This window comes from Dryas octopetala, chromosome 7, assembly GCF_963921425.1.
Source record: "Dryas octopetala chromosome 7, drDryOcto1.1, whole genome shotgun sequence".
NCBI lineage: Eukaryota > Viridiplantae > Streptophyta > Magnoliopsida > Rosales > Rosaceae > Dryas > Dryas octopetala.
Window position 1 is genome coordinate 20556511 of NC_141372.1, and position 25669 is coordinate 20582179.

The 25669-nt window shown below is 36.0% G+C and overlaps 2 protein-coding genes and 2 pseudogenes across 13 annotated transcripts; 2 read left to right on the top strand and 2 right to left on the bottom strand.

Moving 5' to 3' along the window:
- Positions 1-1441: 1441 nt before the first annotated feature.
- Positions 1442-4862, bottom strand: LOC147280428 (uncharacterized; annotated as a pseudogene).
- A 3748-nt stretch (positions 4863-8610) lies between these two features.
- On the bottom strand, positions 8611-10618 carry LOC147280429 (TMV resistance protein N-like; annotated as a pseudogene). The gene is made up of 3 exons (XR_015123331.1): positions 10502-10618; positions 9779-10325; positions 8611-9314 (listed from the first exon to the last, which is right to left on the bottom strand). The product of XR_015123331.1 is annotated as a TMV resistance protein N-like (transcript).
- Positions 10619-11308: 690 nt separating this feature from the next.
- LOC147280430 (uncharacterized) lies at positions 11309-16384 on the top strand. 10 transcript variants are annotated; one of them, XM_086252478.1, is made up of 8 exons: positions 11311-11716; positions 11820-11920; positions 12716-12770; positions 12970-13420; positions 14036-14129; positions 14711-14846; positions 15063-15112; positions 15985-16384. In XM_086252478.1, the coding sequence occupies exons 5-8, from the start codon at positions 14060-14062 to the stop codon at positions 16107-16109; spliced, it is 381 nt and encodes a 126-aa protein (XP_086108604.1). In that variant the 5' UTR covers positions 11311-11716; positions 11820-11920; positions 12716-12770; positions 12970-13420; positions 14036-14059; the 3' UTR covers positions 16110-16384. The 10 variants fall into 10 exon arrangements, 8 of the variants coding, with proteins under 8 accessions (XP_086108604.1, XP_086108603.1, XP_086108600.1 ...); XM_086252477.1 differs by having other exon boundaries at positions 13359-13420; XM_086252474.1 differs by having other exon boundaries at positions 13359-14129.
- A 5355-nt stretch (positions 16385-21739) lies between these two features.
- LOC147280431 (26S proteasome non-ATPase regulatory subunit 4 homolog) lies at positions 21740-25614 on the top strand. 2 transcript variants are annotated; one of them, XM_086251570.1, is made up of 10 exons: positions 21740-22030; positions 22138-22194; positions 22561-22675; positions 22761-22970; positions 23317-23635; positions 23792-23915; positions 24707-24810; positions 24920-24988; positions 25158-25235; positions 25316-25614. In XM_086251570.1, the coding sequence occupies exons 3-9, from the start codon at positions 22569-22571 to the stop codon at positions 25200-25202; spliced, it is 978 nt and encodes a 325-aa protein (XP_086107696.1). In that variant the 5' UTR covers positions 21740-22030; positions 22138-22194; positions 22561-22568; the 3' UTR covers positions 25203-25235; positions 25316-25614. The 2 variants fall into 2 exon arrangements, with proteins under 2 accessions (XP_086107696.1, XP_086107695.1); XM_086251569.1 differs by having other exon boundaries at positions 21741-22030; positions 25340-25614.
- Positions 25615-25669: the final 55 nt, after the last annotated feature.

Sequence of the window (25669 nt, forward strand, 5' to 3'; positions counted from 1 at the left end):
TTAGCGTGCAGACTCACAATCCGATTTGCTTTCTCAGCTGCCTTGGCATCTATGATTTTACCCTCTTTATTTGCACGTGCTTTCATCCAGAGAGTAGCACGATCAACCTCTTCTTGGTCAGAATTCATGTCATTCAACTGCCAAAAGCGATATGGTTTTATAACTTATAGACGGTGTTACATACCTAAACATCATAACACAAAATCAGCGGATTTAAAAACACATCACTAACCAGTTCTGACTCCAATCCAGCATACCCTTTACGCGACATTCGATGTTGGTACTCGGCCTTTGCACGTCTCTCCTGCTGAACTTCATGAAGTTTCTACAATCCAAACAAGTAACAAATTACTTGCATCAAATAGGAAGATGTGACAGTAATTTAAGGGGATATAATATGTAAAAATCATGAAATTACCAAAAAATTTTGTTCTAGTCTTGACTGCACAAACTGGTCCCAGTTAGCTTTCTCAAGGAAGTTATACTCTGCTGGGGGTTTCTTAAGTTTCTCAAGGTCATCTATAAATGGTAGTACAAAAGCAGTCGTGAGACGGCTCTTGAATTCCCTCCATTTAGCACCCGCTGATTTCATTACCAGATTTTTGCTTTCCGGCGCTATCTCAAATGCCAACTACATACATAGATGTCCAATATATTAGTTGCTACATTACAAGAAGGGTTACAAAAATAGGTTGCTATAAGTATTTATATGAAAACAAAAAAAAAGCATGATTAAATGTATGCTTACCTCTATTTCTTCCCAAATCTTGTTTTTATATTCCTCGTCCACCTTCTTCCATTTAGCGATGGTAATAGGGATCTTTGTACGTGCTAACACCCCAATGTAAGATTGTAGTTCCGTTGCCACCTTCCCACAAGGCTGACCCTTCTTATTATACTCAACCACCTTCTTAATCTTTAGGATCTTTCGCCTCACAATGCGAGGCATTGTAACGGGTCCTCGTTTGCTCTTCACACTGCTTTCTGATGTAAGTGTCTCCTTAGCACCAGAACTTGAATCCTCAACAGCCTTAGATTGTGTTTGCTTAAAAGTCTTTGCTTTTGTCGGTGTCCTGTTAGCTTTGGCTTTACACCTCTTCTTCTTACCAGCCGGAGATGCCCTCTGTGGAGCCATGGTCTGCAAAAACAAAAGCAATCAACTAATTAAGTATGAACAAGGTTTGACAAATAAGCATAATAACCAATCAACTAAGAATAAACACAAGCAATACTGAAATAAGGTATAAACACAAGCAACATATATAAAGGTATCAACACAAGTATAAACACAAGATTTTTACCTTTGCTGTAGATCAATACCTTTGACAGCAACCAAAGAAAAAGGTATAAACACAACTAGCAAACACTTTATTACATATTAATATTTTAATCCAAATTGAAATAAGTATTAATTTACAAGCTCAAATATGGTAAACATAAACTAATCAATCCATATGCCCTCGCCTCTAGGTCGCACATATTCTGTTCCAGTTTCACCCACTATATCATCAAACGTCTCTACGGGTGGAAGACTAGTGGTGAATGGTTGAAGGTCAAATGTGGTATTTCCCAGCTCATCTTCTAATGTCATCTCTATCTGGGGTTGATAGTACAACAGACCACCTAGCATCTGCAGGATCTTCCACATAAAACACTTGTTTTACTTGTCTTCCCAAAACAAACTTTTCCGGCTTATGACTCAACCTACTGAAATTGACCAACGTAAATCCAAGTTCATCTATCTTAATGCCATTCTGATTCTCAACCCAATCACACTTGAAAATGGGCAGCCTAAACTTGTAATAGTCTAGTTCCCATATTTCTTGAATCACTCCATAGAAGACCATATCTGTGATGACCGGGTTTTTGTCCTTCGAACTAGCAACCTGCATTGCATCTGCCAGTAGGTAAACACCACTGTTCTGAACAGTTCTTACGTCATCACGACACTTGGTACTAAAATGAACCCCATTAATCTTGTAACCATTAAATTTCAGAACTTCAACACACGGTCCATCAGCTATCCATCTCAAAGTTTCAGATATGTTATTAGGTGTGACAGAAAGTGCATGATTCACCTGCAAAGATGACCGTCTATATCAAATAAGGTGCACTGTGTATACAGAGAATGTGCTTCATTTTTTTTAAATATGAACTAGTAAAAAAAGTTGAATATATCACCCGTTTTTTTATCCAAGGGATGAAGGTTCGATTGTGCTTTTCTTGCAACCACCTCTTCTTTTTCTTGTTTTTGGGATATTTCTCTTTCAAATATCTCATATGTTCACTATAATAAGAGACATGTATCAATTAACCAGCAGGGGGAAAACAACTATTGAACAATTATAAAATTAATTTTAAAGGGAAATGATTGCTCTTACTCAATAAAAGGTTCAACTTCAACTGTATTTTCTAGTACATAAAGATGGGCCTGCTCCAACTGGTCACGATCAACCCGATGTATAGAAGCACCTGATAGGGGCTTAGTTTCATTGTTAGAGCCAGACTTTTGAGATGACGGGATACCAACTGTACTAACTTCACGCATATGTTTAGAGCAAAACTCTATAGCTTCTTCCGCAATATAACCCTCCGCTATGCAACCCTCGGGACAATTACGATTTCGTACATACCCCTTTAACACCTTCATATATCTTTCGAAGGGGTACATCCATCTAAAATAAACTGGTCCACATAACCTAACTTCTCTCACAAGGTGCACTGTTAAATGAACCATAACATCAAAAAATGATGGTGGAAAATACTTCTCAAGCAAACACAGAGTGACTACTTGATCTTCTTCAAGTTTATCTAGCGTTGATACATCGACAACTTTGCTGCATATAGCATTAAAGAAAAAACAGAATCTCGTGATAGCATATCTCACAGGCTTTTCCAACACAGAACGTATGGCCACAGGGAGCAATTGGTGCATGAGGGTATGACAGTCATGAGACTTAAGGCCATGAATCTTTAAATCCTCCATTGATACAAGACTGCTAATATTTGAACCATAGCCTTCAGGGACCTTTATACTCAGAAATGATTTTCACACAGATCGCTTCTCCTCTCTAGAGAAATTCCAACTTGCAGCCGGCAAGTGAGTCCGTTTTCCACAAGTGTTAGGTGCCAATTCAGTTCTAACCCCCATGTCCAACAAATCCAAACGAGCTGCAACCCCATCTTTTGTTTTTCCAGGGATGTTCAATAGTGTGCCAATAATACTATCGCACACATTCTTCTCAACATGCATAACATCGATAATATGCCGAACATGAAGATATTTCCAATACTCAAGCTGAAAGAAAATTGACTTCTTCTTCCAACAAGCTCTAGCTTCACCCTCAACCCCTTTACTCTTGACTTTCCTCTTGCCAAAAGGTGTGAAATTTTCCTTTTCAACCTTTTCAAGTACTTCCTCTCCTGTTAATGGTACAGGAGGTGGTGTTAATTCTTGCAAGTTATTGAAAGCTGCTCTATGCCCTATGTACGATAATTCTTGCAAGTTATTGATGGCGTGACAAGAATCTTCTATGCCCTATGTACGATAATTTATTACCATGTACCAACCTATGAGGTCTTGTTTGTGATCCACAGATTGGACAAGCATTATACCCTTTCACAATGCAGCCAGATAAGTTTCCATAGGTCGGAAAATCATTGATGGTCCATAGAAGTACAGTTTTAAGGGTGAAGTATTCACAGCTGAACGCATCATACACTCCTGGAACTCCTGCCCATAAAGATTTTAAATCATCAACCAAAGGTGTCAGGTACACATCTATATCATTTCCAGGTTGTTTAGGACCAGAAATTAATAAAGTCAGCATCATGAACTTCCTTTTCATACACAACCATGAACTTCCTTTTCATATAACTGGCCAACAGCTGTATTTGCTACTCAAAGAACTATGGGGATTGAAGCCATCAGCTGATATTGCTAGTCTAAGGTTTCTTGGATCTTCTGAGAAGTTTGGCCACTTAAAATCAACTAACTTCCATGATGGGGAATCAGCGGGATGCCGCATCTGTCCATCATTCAGTTTTTTATTAGCATGCCAAGTTAAACTCTCAGCTATTTCACTACATTCGAACATCCTTTTAAACCTTGGGAGAATGGGAAAATACCACAAGACCTTGGCAGGCACCCCCTCCTTCATTTTTGAATCCTTACCAATCTTCCACCTTGGCAGACTACAAGTAGGACAACTGGTTTCATCCTCATTTTCATTTCTGTACAAGATGCAATCATTAGGACATGCATGTATTTTCTCATAATCCATTAATCCCAATGCACACAGAGCCTTCTTTGCCTCATACATGGATATGGGTAGCTTATTACCTTCTGGAAGCAAATCCCCAAAAGCAATAAGGTAATCAGAGAAACCTGCATCACTCAATCCATGCTTTGCCTTCAAATTATACAACCTCACTAGTGCAGATAGCTTAGTGTGTTTTGTACAACCAGGATACAAAGGTGTATCTCCATCCCCAATAACATTCAAAAAATCTTCAGCTGCGTCATCTGAAAAATAGTTTGCCTCATCACCTTCCATCTCCACTGTTTCAGAGAGAAATGAACGTTCTACTTCAGTTTGCTCTTTCTCTCTAACTGTATTTGTAGCTGACCTAGAAGGTTCTCCATGCCATATCCATTGTTGGTAACTTTTATCAACACCATTATAATATAAATGATCCCTTACAACTCCAACACCAAACTGCTTCACATTGCCACACTTCGTGCAAGGACAATGAATCAGGTTTGGGTTTCTCGTATTTTCTAATGAAATCTTGAAGAATGCTTCCATCCCTAATTCATATGCCCTCGACCTTCTATCAGCAAACATCCATGACTTATCCATCTAACCATTTCAAATTTCACAAAAAATTAAAGCAAACTTGTCATTCATTGCAAGTAAAATTCAATATATTCAGTTACCCTAATATTATCCAAACAATTTCAGTTAAAAAAATATCACAAAATCACACAAGGACAAGTGAGAATGTAGGCATGCAAGAGGAGTGTTGCTGTCAGAGTTTCAGATTTTCAGGTCTGACTTGGGTATTTCACGAAAACTACATTCAAGGTCGGAATATGGTGATTTTTGTCTTCAAATGACCATTAGGATGTGAACTTGTGACTCACAAAAAATCAGCTTATGACTCCTTACCAAATGATACAGTTTTCTAAAAGTATACAGTAAGGTCAAAGACTACCAAAATCAAACAAAAGTAAACAGTAAGGTCAGAACCTTTAATATTCTTGCCAATGCCAAACATTCAAACATACTCAAATGCATTACCACAAGAGTTTCACATGGTTCACAAATAAGTTCAAGTCTTCTTACCTCGCTGTGAGCCTTGGTTTTGAAAGATAGTCAGTAGCGCTTTCCACGTACACTTATAATGGATAAAAAACTGGATGATTTCTCACATCTACAAACACAAATGACTTAATGTTAGAAACAATAAACAAGAGAAATACTTCAAAATAAATACAAACTAAATTTAAAAATTAAATGAACTATGATCGATATTAGTCATATTAGTCCATTACCAATCAAGAGTTTCAGTATCCTTGGGAATTATCCAAACTTAGTGAATAGCATTCAGTCACATATACAAAGGAAACTAGAACAGTTCTAGCTAACCAATTAGAATTCCATTTCCTTCCATACCTAAAGATCCAAGTTCAGTAAATAACCCATATTATAACCAATTTTTATATCTCAAATAAAAACAGAACTACAATCAGAAACTCACGCCATGAGACTCTATCACTCATACTGCATCAACCCTATCGATGGAAACTTGATTTCAACCCAGAAATGCAAACTAAATATACGCAACCTAGTGAGAAAATAAAGCATGCATTCAATAAAATCTAAATTCTAACTTTTCCCCCTCCAATTCCGCAGCAACCAAACAACCTTTTATAGCCCATGAAAACTTGATTCTGAGCCTCATAAAAATATATGATGGACGCAACAAAACAACTCATTTTCAAAAAGAAAACAAAAATAGTACATTATTAGTAAGCAACAATGATGTACAAATAACTATGTTGAAAGTATAAAAAGATATGCTCTTTCTCTTATAAGGATGTCCTACCCACCCTTTAAGAAATGTATATCCTACCCACCCCAATAAAAAAAAGAAAGAAAGAAACTTTTCTCAAATTATCCACTGGTTCAGAAGTCCAAATTAAAAAACTGGTCTGATCTTACTGCAGTATACACAAATCTCATGGGAAAGACTCCTCATTTGATCACATCAATGCCAAATTGATTTTTTATACCGATAAGCATTACATGATTACAACCATCTATCATAAAGTAACTTCGTAAAATTTGTCAACATGATTTCTCTATGGGGTCTCTTAAATTCTTCATGTGTCCCAGGCTTGCATGCTTCTTTATATTTTCTAATAACTTCTACTGTTTATAAAGAAAAAATTAAGGTCAACAAATTTCTAATCCAAGTAGCAACAAATGACAGTAAATATCAATAGACTCCTAAAACTAAAAGCACTTATAATGCATCAAGAACCAATATAGTTGATAACTTGCAAGCCAAAATATGTGTGCATGTGTTTAATGGGTACTAATTTATGAATGTAAACAGGGACGCCCCAAATATATCAACTGCAAAGATGCAAAAGCCAACAAGAACATTGATCAGCTAATTATAAGCTTTTACAAAAGAGTAATTATAAAACCAAAAGTAAAAGATATTGCTTAGAACATTCATATAATTATAAGCTTATACACTAAAAAGAAAAAAACATATCTATATATTTGTATTTGTGTGCTAGTTCCAGTGAGAGAGGAATGAGGTTGACTCCATTTTCTAAAAGGGATGGATTCAAACAACTCTGTGAGTGTATGGTTATGAGTCTGACTGCATTCATTTATATTAGACACATCAAGAGAATAATAAAGAACAACATATGTTGGAGCTTTACAGATTTAACTGGTATCATTTGGCCCCTGCCTTATTCTTTTGGCACTGCTATGCCTTTAAATTTAAAACCAATTGATTGTTTACTATGCTGGAAACTAAACAAATTTAAACCTGAATACAGTGGACAAGAGCAGAATTCTCATCACTTGGATTAAGGCCTTCGACAGTAGAAATAGTTCTTGCCCATTTCAAGCTTAGTAACTTTATTTGTCAAATGTTGGGATGGGAATAAATTAAGGTTGGCAAATAGGGTTTGAACCCTTAAAGAAAACATCTTCAATATGCAGAATCATTGACTTAGCTTCATTACTTTTAAGGTTTCTTGCAAAAACAATTTACTAGCAATGAATAGAAGTAGAAAAGGAAAACCAAAACGAAGATAACTATGACTATAACCTAAGGTAAGAGAATATGAAAAACCTGCTGTGTAGCACTCTATGTAGGCCCTTAAGAGCACCCTGATAACCACTGGCCGAGCTACCCTTGCACCCAGCCTAAACTTTCTGCTCCAAATCCAGCTCAAGTTGTCGACGGTGAACTCATATCTCCAATCATGGCATACCCATCTCTCAGAGTGACATTCACATCCCCAGTGAGCAAGGGTCGCTTCCCAGTTCTCTCCTTCAAGACGGTGACACAAATTAAGAAAGGGATCCGACGGTGAGACAGAGCGATTGGCGAGAGAGAGCGAACGGAGAGAGAAAGAGAGATAGTGGTTGGATCTGGATGAGGGACTGAGGGTTAGGTTTAGTGTCCCCACGCGACGGTGACTCGGTGGCCGGCGAGAAGGAGAAGATGCGACGAGAGAGAGAGAGGCGAGAAAGAGAGAGAGGCGAGATCGATGGGTGGCTTATCTTTCAGATCTCTCACATGGTCGGGCTTGTGAGGTCGCTTGGAGGTCAGGTGGGTGCGCTTGGAGCAGATGATGGCTTATCTCTCAGATCTCTTTTGGTTTTGGTAATAAACATTGCTGGGTGTATGACTTAGGGGTGGGAACGATGAACATTGAGAGGGAAACATATCGGAGGGCAACAAGAGTACACAACAAAACTTTTTTAATGAAGTTACTGTAGACCGGTTTTTTCATTTTGTTTCGCTTACACAATGGTCACAACTTAAAACCATTGTGTAGGCAAACCAAAAAATCTACCCGTCTCAAAACCATTGGATTTCATTCATAAATACAACAGTTTTTTTAAAACCGTTATCTGTTAAAACTACACAACAGTTTTAAAACAACCGTTGTGTAGATAGTGTCGTCTATTTATATTATTGTAGTAGTGCCATATTTGTGCTTAAGATATAATTGACATCTTCACGAAGCCACAATCTACTGCGCTTGCTTAGCCCAGTAGTAGATTCTCGGCACACAATTTCCCGACCCATTTCTTGGAGCAAATCATGCATCCATAGTCTTCCATGCAAAATAGTTAGGAGAGATCTCTCAATGAGGACTTTTATTCCAATAATTGCATGAAGATCATAGGCGGTTAGTGTTTTTACTACTCGATCTTCGTCCTCCCCGTTAAAGAAACATGCTATATCTAGGAACATTTTCTTCTCGTCCTCTTCTAGACAATCATAACTTATTTTAAGTATGTTAAAAATTTTCGAGTTACAAACTTAATTTTCCTAGTTTACTCAGCATGTTGTTCCATTCACTTAGGCTTCTTCCACACAAAAAAGATCCCAAGTTTTAAGAGCTAATGGAAGACCACTAGCATAGTTCACAACACAATTAGACAGAACAAGATAATTTTGTTCTGGGTAATGTTTTTTAAAGGCATTCCAACTAAAAATCTGAAGAGCTTCATCATGATCTAGCCCCTCGATCTTTACTCTTCTCTCTACTCCATGTCCGACTAACAAATGCTCATTTCTCGTTGTAATGAGAACTCTACTCCCAAGACCAAACCACCCTTGATTTCCAGCCAAATATTTTAATTGGTCCAGATGGTTCACGTCATCAAGAATGAGAAGAACCTTTTTGTGACGTAAAAACCTGCTCATTATCATTGCTCCTTGGTCAAGGTCCAATATGGCATCCTTTTTAATCCATATCCCAGAAAGAAGTTGCTTCTGTAGGTTAACTAGGCCACTTTTTTCAACAGAATTTCTAACATTTGTAAGAAGGAAACTTACTTCAAATTCGTGAGATATTCTCTCATAAACAACTTTGGCAACAGTTGTCTTGCCAAATGCGAACATCATCCTCCCCTGCACCTAAATGCATATTGATTGGTTCCAATCTTGAATCAATTCCAACAAGGTTCTCCATATTACTAAATAATGTACGGCCCAATTTTGTCCATATAACTTCAACAATATCTTTAATGAGCTTTGACTCGTAGCTACAGCAAAATGGATAAAAAAAAAAAAAGCATGTTATTCATATATATGAATATTAATCAAATTGACGTAGATCTGCTTTTACTAGTTCTTATCATGGAACTTGAAATTTTCTCAAAGTAGCTGATCAAATGAATAACTGTACTACACAACATATATCTTTGCAATGTATTCAATTTCTTTCCTATTCGTTTAATGATATTTAGCTTCAGAATTCAGATTGGTCATCTACCTAGCTATGTCCCATGTGAATTGTAACATAATGAAAAACACCAAAATCTACTATGTTGTTAAGTAATGCAATATTCAAAATCTTATATTGATTCCACTCATTTAACCGGCCCTGTAAATACAATTGGTGATCTACTTCCATTAATCCTCATACATTGAACCATTTTGTTTCTAACTTTCTCAAAACCTTTTCAATGGAAAGAAAGATAAAAGAAATAAGAAAACATGTACATACCAATCATTTGAATTCCACCCAGAGATATTTGCCACTTTAGTTAAAGCTGATCTCCACCTTTTCACCTTCTCTGTGTCATCCCTAAACCTTTTTTCATGTTCAATGAAGGCTTCTGCAAAACTCCCAGTTTGTTTTCGTACATTTGAGGGATCGACATCATAGAAAACTGGCATCACTGTTTTTCTTGCTTCCATGCATTCAAGAATCTTTAAAAGTTCGTCCAAGCACCATGTTGATGATGCATAATTTCTTGAGAGAATAATGAGAGCAAATCTTGATTCTTCAATTGCAGTCAAAAGTTCTGGAGCAATAGATCTCCCTTTTGGAAGTTCAGGGTCATCTTTGAAAGTTATAATTCCTTGTTGCTCTAATGCAGTGTATAAGTGGTCTGTAAAACCTTTTCGGGTGTCCTCACCTCTAAAACTCAGAAAAACGTCATATTTCCATTGAGGAGTTGAAGAAGCACATATTTGTTGTGTGGTCATCGTCATTAGAGCCAACTTAATTAATCTTATATATCAAAGGACTCCGCCCAATCTAAACAAGTCTATACAAGTAAGATAATATAAGATGAAGATTCATAAGATATAGCTAGCTATTGTACAAGCATCCAGTTATTTGCCATATATATCATCAGCAAAATATTAAGATATCATCAGCAAAATATTAAGAAGAAAAGAAATGGAATTTTAAAACCGAAAGAGAAAGTAGTTAGGCTCTAACCTGGGTTTCTTGGGAAATTGAAGTTGGGCAAGTTTCAATAACAAGACTTCAAATTTGTTGTTCAGCAGCTCATCAATAAAATGTATGTACAAACCAAAAGCCTTGGTTTCCAGAATAGCACGTACTCATGTAATTGTTGTAACTGATCATCAAGCTAGAGGACTTTGACATATATCTATACTGCTTTTGCTTTTGGTCAATGGTAGAAGGGTTTAGTGGGGTCCTCCACAGTCCTCTGATCAAGTTCAAGGCACCTTCCAGCTCCTGTCCTGGCAAAGGCAAAGTTACAAGTTGCCTATGGTGTCAATTAATGGTCGACAATTGTGGTCTCCTCAATTTGCCCTTTAAATTTTAAAATGATTCACTTTCCTCCCTAAATTTTTATTTATTAGTGTTTTGAATGTTTCTTAACTGCTAGATTTAATTTCCAATAAATTATGGCCACGTATCAAGCACTTAACTACATTTTAAGGGGAATAAATCATTAGTCCACACTTTAATAATACCCCTTGATTTGTGCTACTTAATTAACCCTCCAAAATGGGCTACGTCATTTGTGACCACTCCATTGTCCAACATCTAATGTAATTTACTTTGATAGCTCAAGTCATGCCTACTTTCCATACTTATAAAATAAATTTTCTATTAAGTGATACAGGGAAATTCTAACATAACTGCAGGTATTAGATGCCTTCAACCTTTTGACCGTTAGATGAGATATATTTGATCTAACGGTTGAGAAAAAAAATAAAGGCTGAATCGGTAGCCCATTATGAGAGAGAAAGACGTAACTGAACAAAACAAAAGAAATCCTTCTGAGTCGCAAACAAAAAACGCAAATCTCATCTGCTTCTTTACCCTCTCTCTCCCGCACCCTTTCTCCGATCAAAACCCAGCCGTCCGGCGGCAACGTTGACAAAATCGGCCTCAAATATTCGTCTACCACTTACCATGTCGAAATCGATGAACCGATTGAACTTCGTGACGGCCATCCGCCTTCTCCGGCGGAGTTGCGACACCGACCACCCAAGACATCGTCCTCTGGACACACTGATCGTCTGGGTGTCCTCCTTTAGACCTAAAATTCAATCATGAAGGAGAATCAAAGGAGAACAGATCCAACCCCTTCGCCGGCGATCTGAGTTTTCTAGCGGCTTCGAGGTCTCTCTCGGGGATCAGGTATCAGGTCATGGTCGCTACCGGATCATTACAGAGGTATAATTGCGTCCTCATAGAGAGATTGTGAATCTTGTCAATTACCTTGCAATGGCTTTCTGAAATTTGTGTATTTAAATTCTCTTACTTGTATGGATTTCAGAGGAATTGGTTTTTCTTGCTATGCCAGAAAATGTAATTGGTGTTTTCCCCGATTTGGGTTTTCACATATAGCAGCACAGAGGCCAGGAGGAAGATCTGTTGGTATGTTTTTTTCTATCCTTAAACTGGATACATGTTGGTATGTATGGGTACAGTTTTGTATGCTGCCTTGATGCAGGAATTTATGATATGTGCAACTATGTGTACCTGCATTACCTGTACTGTTACGTTCTCTGAATCTAATGTTATCAGGGAGAGATAAAAATTGTCTGAAGTTTTAGTTTTGTGTATGTTTGTTCTGGAGTTAAAGGCTAATCCCGCATCTTATTTTTCCTATTATTTGTGTAGATAGCATATTTCCTATGGCCATGTGCTTGGTCTTCTCTAATCTGCTGATGTTGATGTTTTTTTCCATTGTTATTGAAAGACCAATTTTATATTTTAGTTCAAGGTTTTAATAGAAGAAAATGGTAGATTGGATCAGTGCCTGTAATCAACCAATTCTTAGTAGGGCATTACAATTTCTGGCTTACTTTATTGGCTCCATTTCTGATTGGTTATTTCTTAAATAATAAATTTGTATTAAAGATTTCTTTCCCATCTAAGCATTGTATTATTTTACAATGCTTAGATACGTCCTTTCGGGTCCTGTACTCGGGTATTGTAGATCACTGCAAGTAGTGAAAACTACATGCTATAGGACCTTACATATAATTGCTTAAATGGTTTTTGTACCTTTGTGCTTGATACAAAAACATGCCACTGGACCTCTTCTTTTATTCTGTGATAGCATGACATGTTATCGACCTGTTTGAATTGCATACGTGGTTCATTTTTAATTCATATTTTGAAGCATTATGTATAGCATCATCTATTAACTCATCAAAATATGTTCAGATATTCAATGTGGGATTGTTTCAAACTGCAACTGAGCATAAGGAACAGATTCATGGTAATTCATTTATTTTAATCTCTGAGAGTTCAACAATTGACCTCCACACCTCTAGGTTTCATGAAATGCAGAGCTCCTGTCTTAATGCTCCCTTTATGTTTGTCAGCTCATGTTTCTTTACAAGATTTAACATTTTTTTTTTTTTTGAAGTAAATGATTATATGTGATACTGAATTTATTCTTATGAGATTGTTACAAGAATGCTGCAAAAACATTCTATGATGAATTGTGATGGAGATATGGTATCAGCTGCACTGGTCAAATTCATGACTAAAAATTGGAGTAGAGAGGTAGAGAAGAGAAAACGAAGGCCCTTCATCTGAGTTTTTGCTAAGAAATGGGAAGGTCACTAGTAATTCAGACTTTTTGCATGGACTTGGCAGCCGCTTTTGACTTTAACAACTAGAGACTAAATCTATTCCATGGTTAAAAATTTTGGGCATGGGTGTTCAGACAATATATGAGCATGAAATTCTTCCAGGGCACAATATATTCAAGTCTCCCACTTTAGCAAGTATATGCATGCTTACCACTTTTCTTTAGCAAGTATTTAGCATGCTTACCACTTTTCTTTTCTCTGTTTTTCAGAATTATTGACCAGCATGACAAACTGAGGAAAAGAAGCACAGAAGCTTATACCACTGAGATAAGTACTACTCTTTTATCCTTCTGTCTGGTATAACCTAAGTATCATATAGCAGATAACACTGAGAAGTTAAATCACACATTAATATTCCGATTTCTTTAGTAAATGTCACACAGTACTTTCTTACTTGTTTTGTTGCCATTTTCAGCAGTTATAATTAGCAGTTATAATTGAATAATCATGTATCTTGTGCTATCTTATGTATTTCTTTGCTATCTCATGAAGTTTTTGAATTGGGATCTAAAAGGCTCTATTATTGAAAACAAATTAATGAATGCAGATTGGGTTGGTAGTTCCGTTCGCTCAATGTATATCTTCATGTTAAAATTGTGTGAAGAAGCAACCTTGCCAGTGCGACATGCAATCAATTTATATTTTAAAACTCTTTGGTTTCTACTGGGGTTGAGAGGCATGCTTTGTTTAGAGGCATTGGCCAGTGTTAAGTACCACACTAAAAAAAATCCTTTAAAAGCACCTTTTTTTCAGCCTTGATTTTCCCCACTTCTGATGAAGTATCTAGGCATCATTTTTTTTTTTATTTTTTTTATTTTTTTTTTCAATTTATGGCTTTTTCCCTTGCTGAGCCTCTTATTAAGGCAGTTCAATTTTTCTCTTTCAGGGTGAGAACTGATGGCCACGACTCATGTGCATTGGGATGTCGATGCTGCAGCAGTTCCATGTGGTTTTGGGCGTGCCATTGGTAACTTCGTCAGGTTGCCTCTGTTATGCTGATTTGTACTGTATGATAGAAATTGAATTTGTGTTGCGATCAATCATAGAAAAGGCTTTGTAAGAAAACAGAGTGATCAACAAGAAAGAAAAATGAAAGATGTAAACATAGAGATGGCCATTGTTCAATTGCTTGTTATTTCATTGTTGTGGTTTTAATCTCCTGACCAAGTCTGCAAGTGATGTGATTTATAGACTGTAACATATTGGTTTTAATCAATGTATACCATGTCTTGCTTGGACTGTAAATGGGGATTAGTCAAATTAAAGAAGGATTTGGACTGTACAAGGACCAATTTACATGTATATACTATTATAGTTCAATCATCCTTGGCATATATAATTGGTCTACAATTTAACATGAGGTTTCTCAAACCTAATGGTGCCATGAAGCTAAAACTCCTTTGTTCATTTTCTCAATGATTAAGAACACCAAGACTTTTTTTATTCCCCCGCTCTTCTTCCATAATTTCAGGAATACTGACAGCAACTTTGACTCCAAAAACATAAACATGGTACACTTTTTAGGTTTATCGTTTCTAATTGTCTGTGTTATGTATTTCAGTTTTTGGACATGAGCTCCTTACAAACTTCTCTCCGAAATGCCCAGTTGCAATCCTCATTCATGGGTGGTGTATCTCAGCCATGGTTTCCCCAAAATCCGGTGACTGTGATGCCTTATATTCCAGCTGCAGCAGAAAGTACGTTTTTTAGTCCTAGGTGAAGCTACATTATTTTCTTTTGGTTTTGTTTTTTGCCTTTTCCTGCCACTTGTTCCAGAGCGGTATATTTGTTAATCCAGTGGTGCTTCAAGCATCATATTAGATGCTATGAAGAAATTTGTCGTCCATTAACACATGTCTAGTCATAACAATCTTATCCTTTTCATTCAATGAGATTTTGATTTCATTGTGTAGGTCCCTTGCAATACATGGCTGGGCAAGCACAAAGTTCTCAAATTCCATAAGTTGTTTTTCTACTCGTGTTCTGGATTCTGTTCTTTTCTCATCATTAGTATTATATCAGTTTCCGGTGATTAGGGTTTAGGAATCCTAATATGTAAGATGATAGTAGACATGGCTTCAGATCCTACAATTTGAATTTGGTAAAAGTTGGCTTTTGCAAATACCATTTAATCAAATAATAGTTTCAATCTCAATTTCACTAAATGATGAGATTATGATTAAAATGATAAGGGTATTTATAGTTATAATAGATTGTTCTTACTTTTTAGAAGATCAAGAAAGAAGAATTCAACTATAAAGTTCTCTCTAAAATGGAACCAACATAAATAAACTTGCCAGATCATGTATTAGTTTATTATACCACATTAGTTCAAAATAATTAGTTGTTGTGCAATTACTTATTGCATAATAGTATTTTGTAGACCTAAACTCTAAGATATAATAGTATAAATTTATCTTTCTCTTCATTTATGATTTCTTAAATAATTTTCTTTTACAGTTAAACTTGTTAAAAATTTCACTCCCAATTGATTTAGGAAGCTAAATTCAGTAAAATACTTAACCTAAATTATCTATGCATCTGTCTTTTCCAGCATGCCGACACAAGACCTTAATTAAGTTTTTCACTAAATACTTTTCCCTAAATACTTTTTCACTAAATACTTATGTTAGTGTATTGGTGGTACTGGATAAGATTGATTATGGACAATCTGAATATCTGGAACTACATTATGAAGATGCTACATAGAGTTTGGCAACTCAAGTTGCCTGGTGTTAGAGAAGAGATTGATGCTTGACATACTGCTGTTGCATTCTGTTATTTTGTATGCTTGTAACTTTTCCTGAAACCAATGTGGAGTTGCTTATTTTGCAGGAGTGTCCCAACGCATGGACCTGTTGCATCTATTGGAGGGAATCCTTTTGCATAGGATTATATTGGAGAGAAACGTTGTTGCTTTTATAATTTCTTTTGTTTTCATTGAATTATGGTTCATGTGAATTGATGTCAATTGATTTGTGCTGTTGTCAATTATTGAGTCAAGTCTGAAACCTCTTTGATACTGTCTGGGGTGAGTTTAAGTTCCTAAGTGTACGGGTATAGTGAATGCTGAATACAAATGTGAGTCCGCCTTCAGCAAGAAAGTAATTATAGTTGGGTCCCTTGTTTCCCAGTTTTTTGTTTTAAACGAGTGTTACTGTATCTACTGCTGTTTCTTGTATTTTAAATTAAATGATTGCAACAAGTCCATATCCATTACAGGGCTAATTTGTTTTACTAGTGAAAGCTTTTGTGATAGACGAAAAAATGTTCCAACTTCAGTGTTATGCAGTACCAATATTGACCTCTAATACATTGTCTCAGTTATTTTTCGTAAGAGCTAGTTGATATGGTAGATAGTGCGATGACTGAGGCTTCCAATGAAATTTACTTTTTCCCACCCTAGTTTGTTGAAATGGAAATCAAAATTCATTCCCACCCCCTAAAAAAATATTGAAATTGAAACCAAATTTGCTTCCCCTCCCAAAAATGAGGTATGAAACTAAACATCTACATTCTACGAAGAAGATATGCTGAAAACATAATGACATGGTCAGGGGCTTGCCTCCGTAAAAATATGCCTAATACGAACCCGAGTTGTGCACGAGGATGCAGTAGACCTTTCATTCAATCCCATGCAGAGTTCCATGTGTCCAAGAAGGAGGCAGATTTTTCAACAGATGCTGCCTCTGGCGCGTTTCCAGACTAGTCAAACTGTGTAATTTTTGATTGCATGTCAAAACCTGATTGTCAAACAGGAGCTCGTATTTAGCACTCTGAGAATGCAATTGCCCTTTCGTGTATACACAGTTGCAGTGCGAAACCTTTTTTTGGCCCAGTGATGAAGTTACCATTCTCTTGAGGATTGGTTAAATAAAATGGTAACTTGGATCAAGAAAATCTTAACTTACCTATTCTTGAGAAAAAGTTACCATTTCTTGAGGAACAACATCAAGAAAATGGTAACATTGGTCAAGCTTGAGATTGTTTACCACTTTGTTGATTCAAGTTACAATTTTCTTGATAATTGGACCAAGAAAGTGGTAACGTTTTTTGCCCCACTGATTTGGTTACCATTTTCTTGAGAATTGGTTCAAGCAAATGGTAACTTGAAGAAAGAAAATGGGAACTTACCATTACTAGAGAAACAGTTATGATTTCTTGAGGGAAAAAATCACGAACATGGTAACTTTGGTCAATCTTGGGCTTGGTTACCACTTTCTTGGTCCAATTTACCATTTTCTTGAACCAATTCTAATGATCAAGAAAGTGATAACTTGGTTTGAGGCATGGATTTGGTTATCATTTTCTTGATCCAAATCTCAAGAAAATGGTAACTGTGGATCAAGAAAATGGTCACTTACAACATGGGTAATTTTTTTAGTTGTTCTGCAAAATTTAATTTTGTGATTGAATTTCCAAACCGGATTGGTACACAGGAGCTTGTTTGTAATAGCCCGATAATGCAATTGCCTCTTTGTCTGCATACAGTTGCATGCGTGGTATATGAAACACGTATAGACATTTTAATTTTTTTCAACATTAAAGATTGTGTTATATAAATGAAGGGAAGTTAAGAAATGGGTGCAGTGGCCAAAAAAGAAATTTCAGAAATTAGTGCTTCGATTATGCAAAATATTCTGAAAATATTTTAGTATGTCATGTGCACTTTACAAAAAGAATTCGAACCATGTACAAAATAAATCAGAACCATGTACAAAAGGACTCCGCATCATGTACAAAAGGAATCTGAACAATGTTAAAAAAGAATCCCAACTATGTACAAAAGGAAGCCAAACCATGTACAAAAAAAAAAGGAATCCGAACCATGTACAAAAAAATGGAGTCCGAACCATGTACAAAAACAACCGGTATCAGCTGCACGGGTCAAATTCATGACTAAAAATTGGAGTAGAGAGGTAGAGAAGAGAAAACGAAGGCCCTTCATCTGAGTTTTTTCTAAGAAATGGGAAGGTCACTAGTAATTCAGACTTTTTGCATGGACTTGGCAGCCGCTTTTGACTTTAACAACTAGAGACTAAATCTATTCCATGGTTAAAAATTTTGGGCATGGGTGTTCAGACAATATATGAGCATGAAATTCTTCCAGGGCACAATATATTCAAGTCTCCCACTTTAGCAAGTATATGCATGCTTACCACTTTTCTTTAGCAAGTATTTAGCATGCTTACCACTTTTCTTTTCTCTGTTTTTCAGAATTATTGACCAGCATGACAAACTGAGGAAAAGAAGCACAGAAGCTTATACCACCGAGATAAGTACTACTCTTTTATCCTTTTGTCTGGTATAACCTAAGTATCATATAGCAGATAACATTGAGAAGTTAAATCACACATTAATATTCCGATTTCTTTAGTAAATGTCACACACTACTTTCTTACTTGTTTTGTTGCCATTTTCAGCAGTTATAATTGAATAATCATGTATCTTGTGCTATCTTATGTATTTCTTTGCTATCTCATGAAGTTTTTGAATTGGGATCTAAAAGGCTCTATTAATGAAAACAAACTAATGAATGCAGATTGGGTTGGTAGTTCCGTTCGCTCACTGTATATCTTCATGTTAAAATTGTGTGAAGAAGCAATCTTACCTCCAGACCTATTGCAGAGGCAGAGTATGTTGCCATTGTGGTCTGCAACGTCACAGCAATCAACACATGAAGATTGACTAGTATTTCATACCAAGTGTGTTCAAGCTAGTTGCTGATATTTTCCAAACCACTTCCAATGGTCCCATTATGTTCTCCAAGGATCAAAATTGGTCTCTGAAACTCTCCGTGCTTTTGGAACATGTATTTGAACAAATATTGATTAGTTAAATGAATGGATGAAATTTTTTATGAATGGATGGATTTTTGTTGAATGGATGGATTTTTATGAGAGAATGGAATATAAATAACATTTATAACATCCAAATCCCATTAAAAATTGACATGTATAATCTTGTTTATTTATATCAGTTTCAGGAGGTTTTATACATCGAAAAAACTTGATTACGATTTCCAATCTTGTTTTGGATATCAGTTGGGCTGAAAAAACAAATGGCATTTGCTTTGTTCTTTTGACAATTCATCCATTGCGTTTGATCTGTTTAAATGATTTTAAACGATTCGACAGGGACTGCTCAGGATCCCAATTATAACAGCATTATTCAATGATTAAAAAACAGAAAAAGATTTTGGTTAATACATAAAGGGGCAGCAAAATACAAGCATGTGTATTGGCAAAATATGTATTGGCACTTTTGGGTACTTGATATTCAACAAATTTTACCCAACTCAAGAATGCCTAAACATTTTGATACAATATTGATTAAAAATGTAAAACACATGTAAATGTGTAATGTATATAGTTATAGACTTTTAGTATAAGGTTTTTAATTAAACTTGTTAATACTTAATACCTTAAAAAATTTGATCTAAAAAAAACCCCCTACAAAATTTAAAATTCAAAAAACTAAAACTGAAAATCACTAAAACAAAAAAATTAAAACACAAAATATTGAAATTGAAACCAAAAAAATTCCATCCTCGCCCAAAATATAAAATTAACCCACCCAAGTTGAAAAAAAAATGAACCTCTGGCGCGTCTCCAGACTTGTCAAATAGTGTAATTTTGAATTGCATGTCAAAATCTGATTGTTAAACAGGAGCTTGTATTTAGCACTCTGAGAATGCAATTGCCCTTTCGTGTATACACAGTTGCAGTGCGAAACGTTTTTTTGGCCCAGTGATGAAGTTACCATTTTCTTGAGATTTGGTTCAAGAAAATGGTAACTTGGATTAAGAAAATGGTAACTTACAATTCATTGAGAAAAAGTTACCATTTCTTGAGAAAAAAAATCAAGAAAATGGTAAGTTTGGTCACGCTGGGGCTGGATTACCACTTTTTTGAATGAAGTTACCATTTTCTTGATCAATTGATCAAGAAAGTGGTAACGTGTTTTTCTTCACTGATTCCGTTACCATTTTCTTGATATTTGGTTCAAGAAAATGGTAACTTCGATCAAAAATGTGGTAACTTACCATTTTTTAAGAAAATGTTACCATTTCTTGAGGAAAAAAATCAAGAGAATTGTAACTTTGGTCAAGATTGGCCTTAGTTACCACATTCTTGAACTAAGTTACCATTTTCTTGATCGAACGATCAAGAAAGTGGTAACGTGTTTTGCTTGGCTGATTTGGTTACCATTTTCTTGATGTTTGGTTCAAGAAAATGGTAACTTGGATCAAGAAAATGGTAACTTACCATTTCTTAACAAAAAGTTACCATTTCTTGAGAAAAAAAATCAAGGAAATGGTAGCTTTGGTCAAGCTTGGGCTTGGTTACCATATTCTTGAACCAAGTTACCATTTTCTTGATTGAACGATCAAGAAAGTGGTAACTTTTTTGCTTGGCTAATTTGGTTACCATTTTCTTCATGTTTGGTTCAAGAATATGGTAACTTTGATCAAGAAAATGGTAACTTACTATTTCTTGAGAAAAAGTTACCATTTCTTGAGGAAATAAATCAAGAAAATGGTAACTTTCGTCAAGCTTGGGCTTGGTTACCACTTTCTTGATCAAAGTTACCATTTTCTTGATCGAACAATCAAGAAAGTGGTAACGTTTTTTGCTTGGCTAATTTGGTTACCATTTTGCTTGAGAATTGGTTCAAGAAAATGGTAACTTGGATCAAGAAAATGGTAACTTACCATTTCTTGATCTAAAGTTACCATTTCTTGAGGAAAAAAATCAAGAAAATGGTAAGTTTGGTTAAGCTTAGGCTGAGTTACCACTTTCTTGAACCAAGTTACCATTTTCTTGATCGATTGATCAAGAAAGTAGTAACGTGTTTTGCTTGGCTGATTTGGTTACCATTTTCTTGATGTTTGGTTCAAGAAAATGGTAACTTTGATCAAAAATGGGGTAACTTACCATTTCTTGATCTAAAGTTTCCATTTCTTGAGGAAAAAAATCAAAAAAATGGTAAGTTTGGTCAAGCTTAGGCTGAGTTACCACTTTCTTGAACCAAGTTACCATTTTCTTGATCGATTGATCAAGAAAGTAGTAACGTGTTTTGCTTGGCTGATTTGGTTACCATTTTCTTGATGTTTGGTATAAGAAAATGGTAACTTTGATCAAAAATGTGGTAACTTACCATTTCTTGAGCTAATATTACCATTTCTTGAGAAAAAAAATCAAGAAAATGGTAAGTTTGGTCAAGATATAATTTTGTGATTGCATGTTCAAACCCGATTGGCAAACAGGAGCTAGTTTTTAATACTCAGAGAATGTAATTGCCTTTTCATCTATATACAGTTGCATGCGTAGGTGGTTACCACATTCTTGATGTGAATTTACCATTTTCTTGAATTTAAGATCAAGAAAGTGGTAACTTGGGTTTTAAGCAGTTTTGTGAAGTTACCACTTTTTTGATGCATCCCTCAAGAAAGTGGTAACTCATAGTCAAAATTTGGTAAGTAACCAAATCTTGACAGAGTTACCACTTTCTTGAGGGATGCATCAAAAAAGTGGTAAAACTCAAATCACACAGATCTTCCGCTCATTTCACTCTCCATTCAAAATAAATAACGTAGCCTCACCCAGACCCTCTCTCGCCGCCCTCGACTCTCTCTCGCCGTCCTGGCACTATCGTTCAATCCTGGCTGTCGCCACCCTTTCGCCATCCTCCCACCAAAAACGCAGAAAACTCAGAAACCCATCCTAGCACGTCCATCGCCCATCATACCAGAAAACTCAGACCCTCTCTCACTGAGTTTCGAAACCTAGAAACCCAGAAAACTCACTCAGACTCTCTCTCTCACCGAGTTTCGATCTCTCAGAAACTATAAAACTCCGACTCTGTCTCTCTCACCCAGGTTAGGGCTTCGATTTGTTTACATTTGATTTTGTAGATTTATTCATATGTCAAACTCTCTATCTCTTTCATGAATTTAATATTTGGATTTTGAACTAATTTATGCAGGCTCAACAGGCACTTGCAGCAATTTAACTGAAGCCAAGACAGTCTCTCACTCTCTCGGTAAGCTATTCCTCCTCTCTTTCGCTTTTTAGCATTCTCTCTACCTCATCCTCTTGGGTTTCTTCTTTATGAAATAAGGTTTCAAATTAGGGGTTTTTTGGGGTTTATGTTTTTCTTCAAATTAGGGGTTTTCTTAGGTTTGTTTGTTTCTTCAAATTAACTACACCTTCGTCCGACACTGGAGTCTCCCATTTTCTGCTTATCAAGGTTTTGTTTAGCTTTGGTTTTATTTTGCATGCTGGCTTTTGTTATTTTAATAGGTGCTTTCTTATCTCTTCTTATTTTTCCATCTTGATGTCCATCAAAGTATCAAACTTTCCTTTTTCTTGTTAATTTATGTGCAATTCTCTAATTCCTTTAATATAGGTCTTGAAATGGGGGGTGAGATGAACATAACAGCTGCAATCCAGGTAGCTCAATTGGCTCTTAAGCATCGCCAAAACAAAAATCAGCAACAGCGGATTATAGTTTTTGCTGGAAGGTAGATAATGCTAAGTTCTGTCTACTTGCCCATTCCTTTTTTCTTTTTTTGTTGTTGACATCTAAAATTTGTTCTGTGTGTTCAGTCCTGTTAAATATGAAAAGAAGGTATTGGAAATGATTGGGAAGAAACTGAAGAAGAACAGTGTTGCTCTTGATATTGTTGATTTTGGTGAAGAAGATGATGGGAAGCCAGAGAAGCTGGAGGCCCTTCTTTCTGCTGTTAATAATAATGACAGCAGTCATTTAGTACATGTCCCTCCTGGTCCAAATGCTCTATCTGATGTTCTTATAAGGTACCATCTTTGGTGTTTGTCCATGTCTGTTTATAGAAAAGCTTATAATGCCAAATTTAAAGTTATTTATCACTGGAACTAATTGGAATGTAAGGTTTAGATTCATACCATTTCATTTACAAGTCAAGAACATAAAGAAAGTAGGAAATGACTCAAGTGTATCAAAAACAATATGTTAGTACGGAGAAAGAACATAAAAGTGAGAATAATAGATATTAGAAAGATAAAGGCGAATCTTGAAAAATATCCTCTTTACGATCAAAATATTGTTTACCAAATTATATGAACTATAACAGGATTTCTACTTTCATTTTTATCTTCACCTGTTTTTCGTTTTACTTGGCAGTACACCTGTATTCACTGGCGATGGAGAAGGAGGAAGTGGCTTTGCAGGGGCAGCAGCAGCAGCAGTTGCTGCTGCTATTGGTGGTTCGGGCTATGATTTTGGTGTAGATCCCAATATCGATCCTGAGCTTGCTCTTGCCCTTAGAGTCTCCATGGAAGAGGAAAGGGCAAGGCAAGAAGCTGCTGCCAAAAGATCTGCTGAGGAAGCTGCTAGACAAGAAAAAGGAGAGGAACTGTCATCCAAATCAGAGGATGCAACCATGACCGAACATGTTAATGCTTCATCTCTCAACGAGGATAAGAAACTTTCTGATGATATGGTTGGTGTCAGTTCTTATCGTGATGTGTGTTTGTGTTTGCATGTAGCTTTTTGTAGTTCATGAAGTCTTTATTGTGTTGGTTTTTCTCTCATCATTTGTTATCATTCAAAGAACTCCTGTAACCTGAATTGGCCTTGGCGTATGTTATGGTGATAGGTTGATGACAATGACTTACTAAAGCAGGCTCTTGCAATGTCGATGAGTAACTCTGGATCTGCTAATTCAGCGGGTGATGCTGAGATGTCAGAGGCAACTAGTGCGGATCAGGAGTTGGCTTTAGGTGTGTTCTTTGATTCCATTTTTTTAATTATTAAGGGGTAGGTGACTGGGTGGTAACTTGAGCTTCTTTTATTTGATTACTTTTTACATGTGGAAAATTATTTACAAGATGCTTCTGTTGTTCTGTTGCATGGACAGTAGTTTAACATGAGATTTGTATCCTTGTTTGACTTTGGAAGATCACATTCCTTTCATTTCAGCAGCATCTAGTTCATCTCTACAACTATTGGACTTCATAGCCATACTTTTTTCTTTTCTTTTCTTGATAAGAAATGCCGTCAGAAGAATATACCAATCATAGGTTTACATTTAGTAGTTCTTTTTTATGTACATGTAAATTACTGGTCCATTTGCTGCATACATTTCACTTTGGACTTTTGTCACTAGTGGTATGGATTGCTGAATTCCATACCTATGAGTCATGGATTCACATAATTCATACTCACAGCCATGGATGCTTAGCTGCCCCAAACCTGCATCATTATTTTGCTCTTTTCTTACATTGTTGTATGCTTGTTATGTGTAAACTTGTTCATGATTTTATGTTTTTTTTATTTTTAAAATTCTCAGTTAAAAGTAAGCTATTAATCGTTGTAAAATCAATGTTAACTATTTATTAATGTGCTGAAGTTGGACATCAAAATCTGAACACCTATCAATGTGGCCTTTTGTTTTGCTTTATATTTAATTTTTGTCTGGTTAATTGATTTGCCAAGCTTCTGAACATTGACAGATAGATTTGATAATATCTGGTTCCTTCCTGCATGCTTATTATTTCTTTGCTGCATGCAGCTCTTCAAATGTCCATGCAGGAAAGTACAGGAGAGCCATCATCCCAGTCAGATGTGAGCAAGGTGTTGGAGGATCAGTCTTTTCTGTCATCTATCCTTGAATCTGTATGCGTAATTGAACCTGTTTTTTTGGCCTGTATGTAATTGAACGTGTCCTGTTGTATTCCATGTATAATTATGTTGCTGTTGACCTGATATTTTATTTTTCTTACAGCTTCCAGGAGTTGACCCCAATGATCCTTCAGTGAAAGATCTTCTTGCATCTCTGAAGAATCAGTCTGAGGTGTGTTCACAAACCTTACACATGAAAACTTATTGGGTGACTGGATATGCTTCTGTTTTTGTTTGTTATAAAACTCATTTTCCTGTGGTGTTAGTATCTCTTTTTGCAGTACCAAATTTCTACAATATATTTCCCACTTTTAAATGTTTTTCCTTTCCTGGTATTCTAGTCCCAACAAAAGGATGAAGAAGAACCTTCAAATGAGGATAAATGAAAATGTGATCAGAATTGCTTCTGTATCTTCAAAGTAAGGAGTCAAATTAAGAATTCAATTCCAACTTTGATAATGAATGCCTTGGTTGTTTTGACCTATATTGATTTCCTTAGAACCATCTGGTTCCTCTTTTGCAGACCACAGAGCTGTTCGTTTTAGAGGAAGGCTTCTTTATTTCGTGGGAGGATGATACAAAAACAGATGCAGAACAGGATTTTAGAGATTAAATTACAAGTTAATCAAAATATGCTGCATTTTACCTCATGTTGCAGGGAATGTAAACAATGGCATGAACTGTGCCAAACTTCATGGCATCATTTATGGCTGTTTTATTCAATTAAAAGGAGGAAAGAACAAATAGATTTGTGATGCTTTGAATTTAATGTTTATTGTCCTCGAAGTTTCTGAATGATTTCTCCCTCCTCCCTTTGGTCCTTTTTTCCTTGTGATATAGTCTGCCTAATAGG

Excerpts from the sequence above, each read along its gene's own strand:
- LOC147280430 (XM_086252478.1), top strand. The coding sequence starts at position 14,060 with ATGTGCATTGGGATGTCGATGCTGCAGCAGTTCCATGTGGTTTTGGGC. Across the intron at positions 14,847-15,062 it reads TATTCCAGCTGCAGCAGAAA|GTCCCTTGCAATACATGGCT; the intron begins GTACGTTTTTTA and ends TTCATTGTGTAG. Across the intron at positions 15,113-15,984 it reads AAAGTTCTCAAATTCCATAA|GAGTGTCCCAACGCATGGAC; the intron begins GTTGTTTTTCTA and ends CTTATTTTGCAG.
- LOC147280431 (XM_086251570.1), top strand. The coding sequence starts at position 22,569 with ATGGGGGGTGAGATGAACATAACAGCTGCAATCCAGGTAGCTCAATTG. Across the intron at positions 22,676-22,760 it reads ATTATAGTTTTTGCTGGAAG|TCCTGTTAAATATGAAAAGA; the intron begins GTAGATAATGCT and ends CTGTGTGTTCAG. Across the intron at positions 23,916-24,706 it reads GGATCAGGAGTTGGCTTTAG|CTCTTCAAATGTCCATGCAG; the intron begins GTGTGTTCTTTG and ends TGCTGCATGCAG.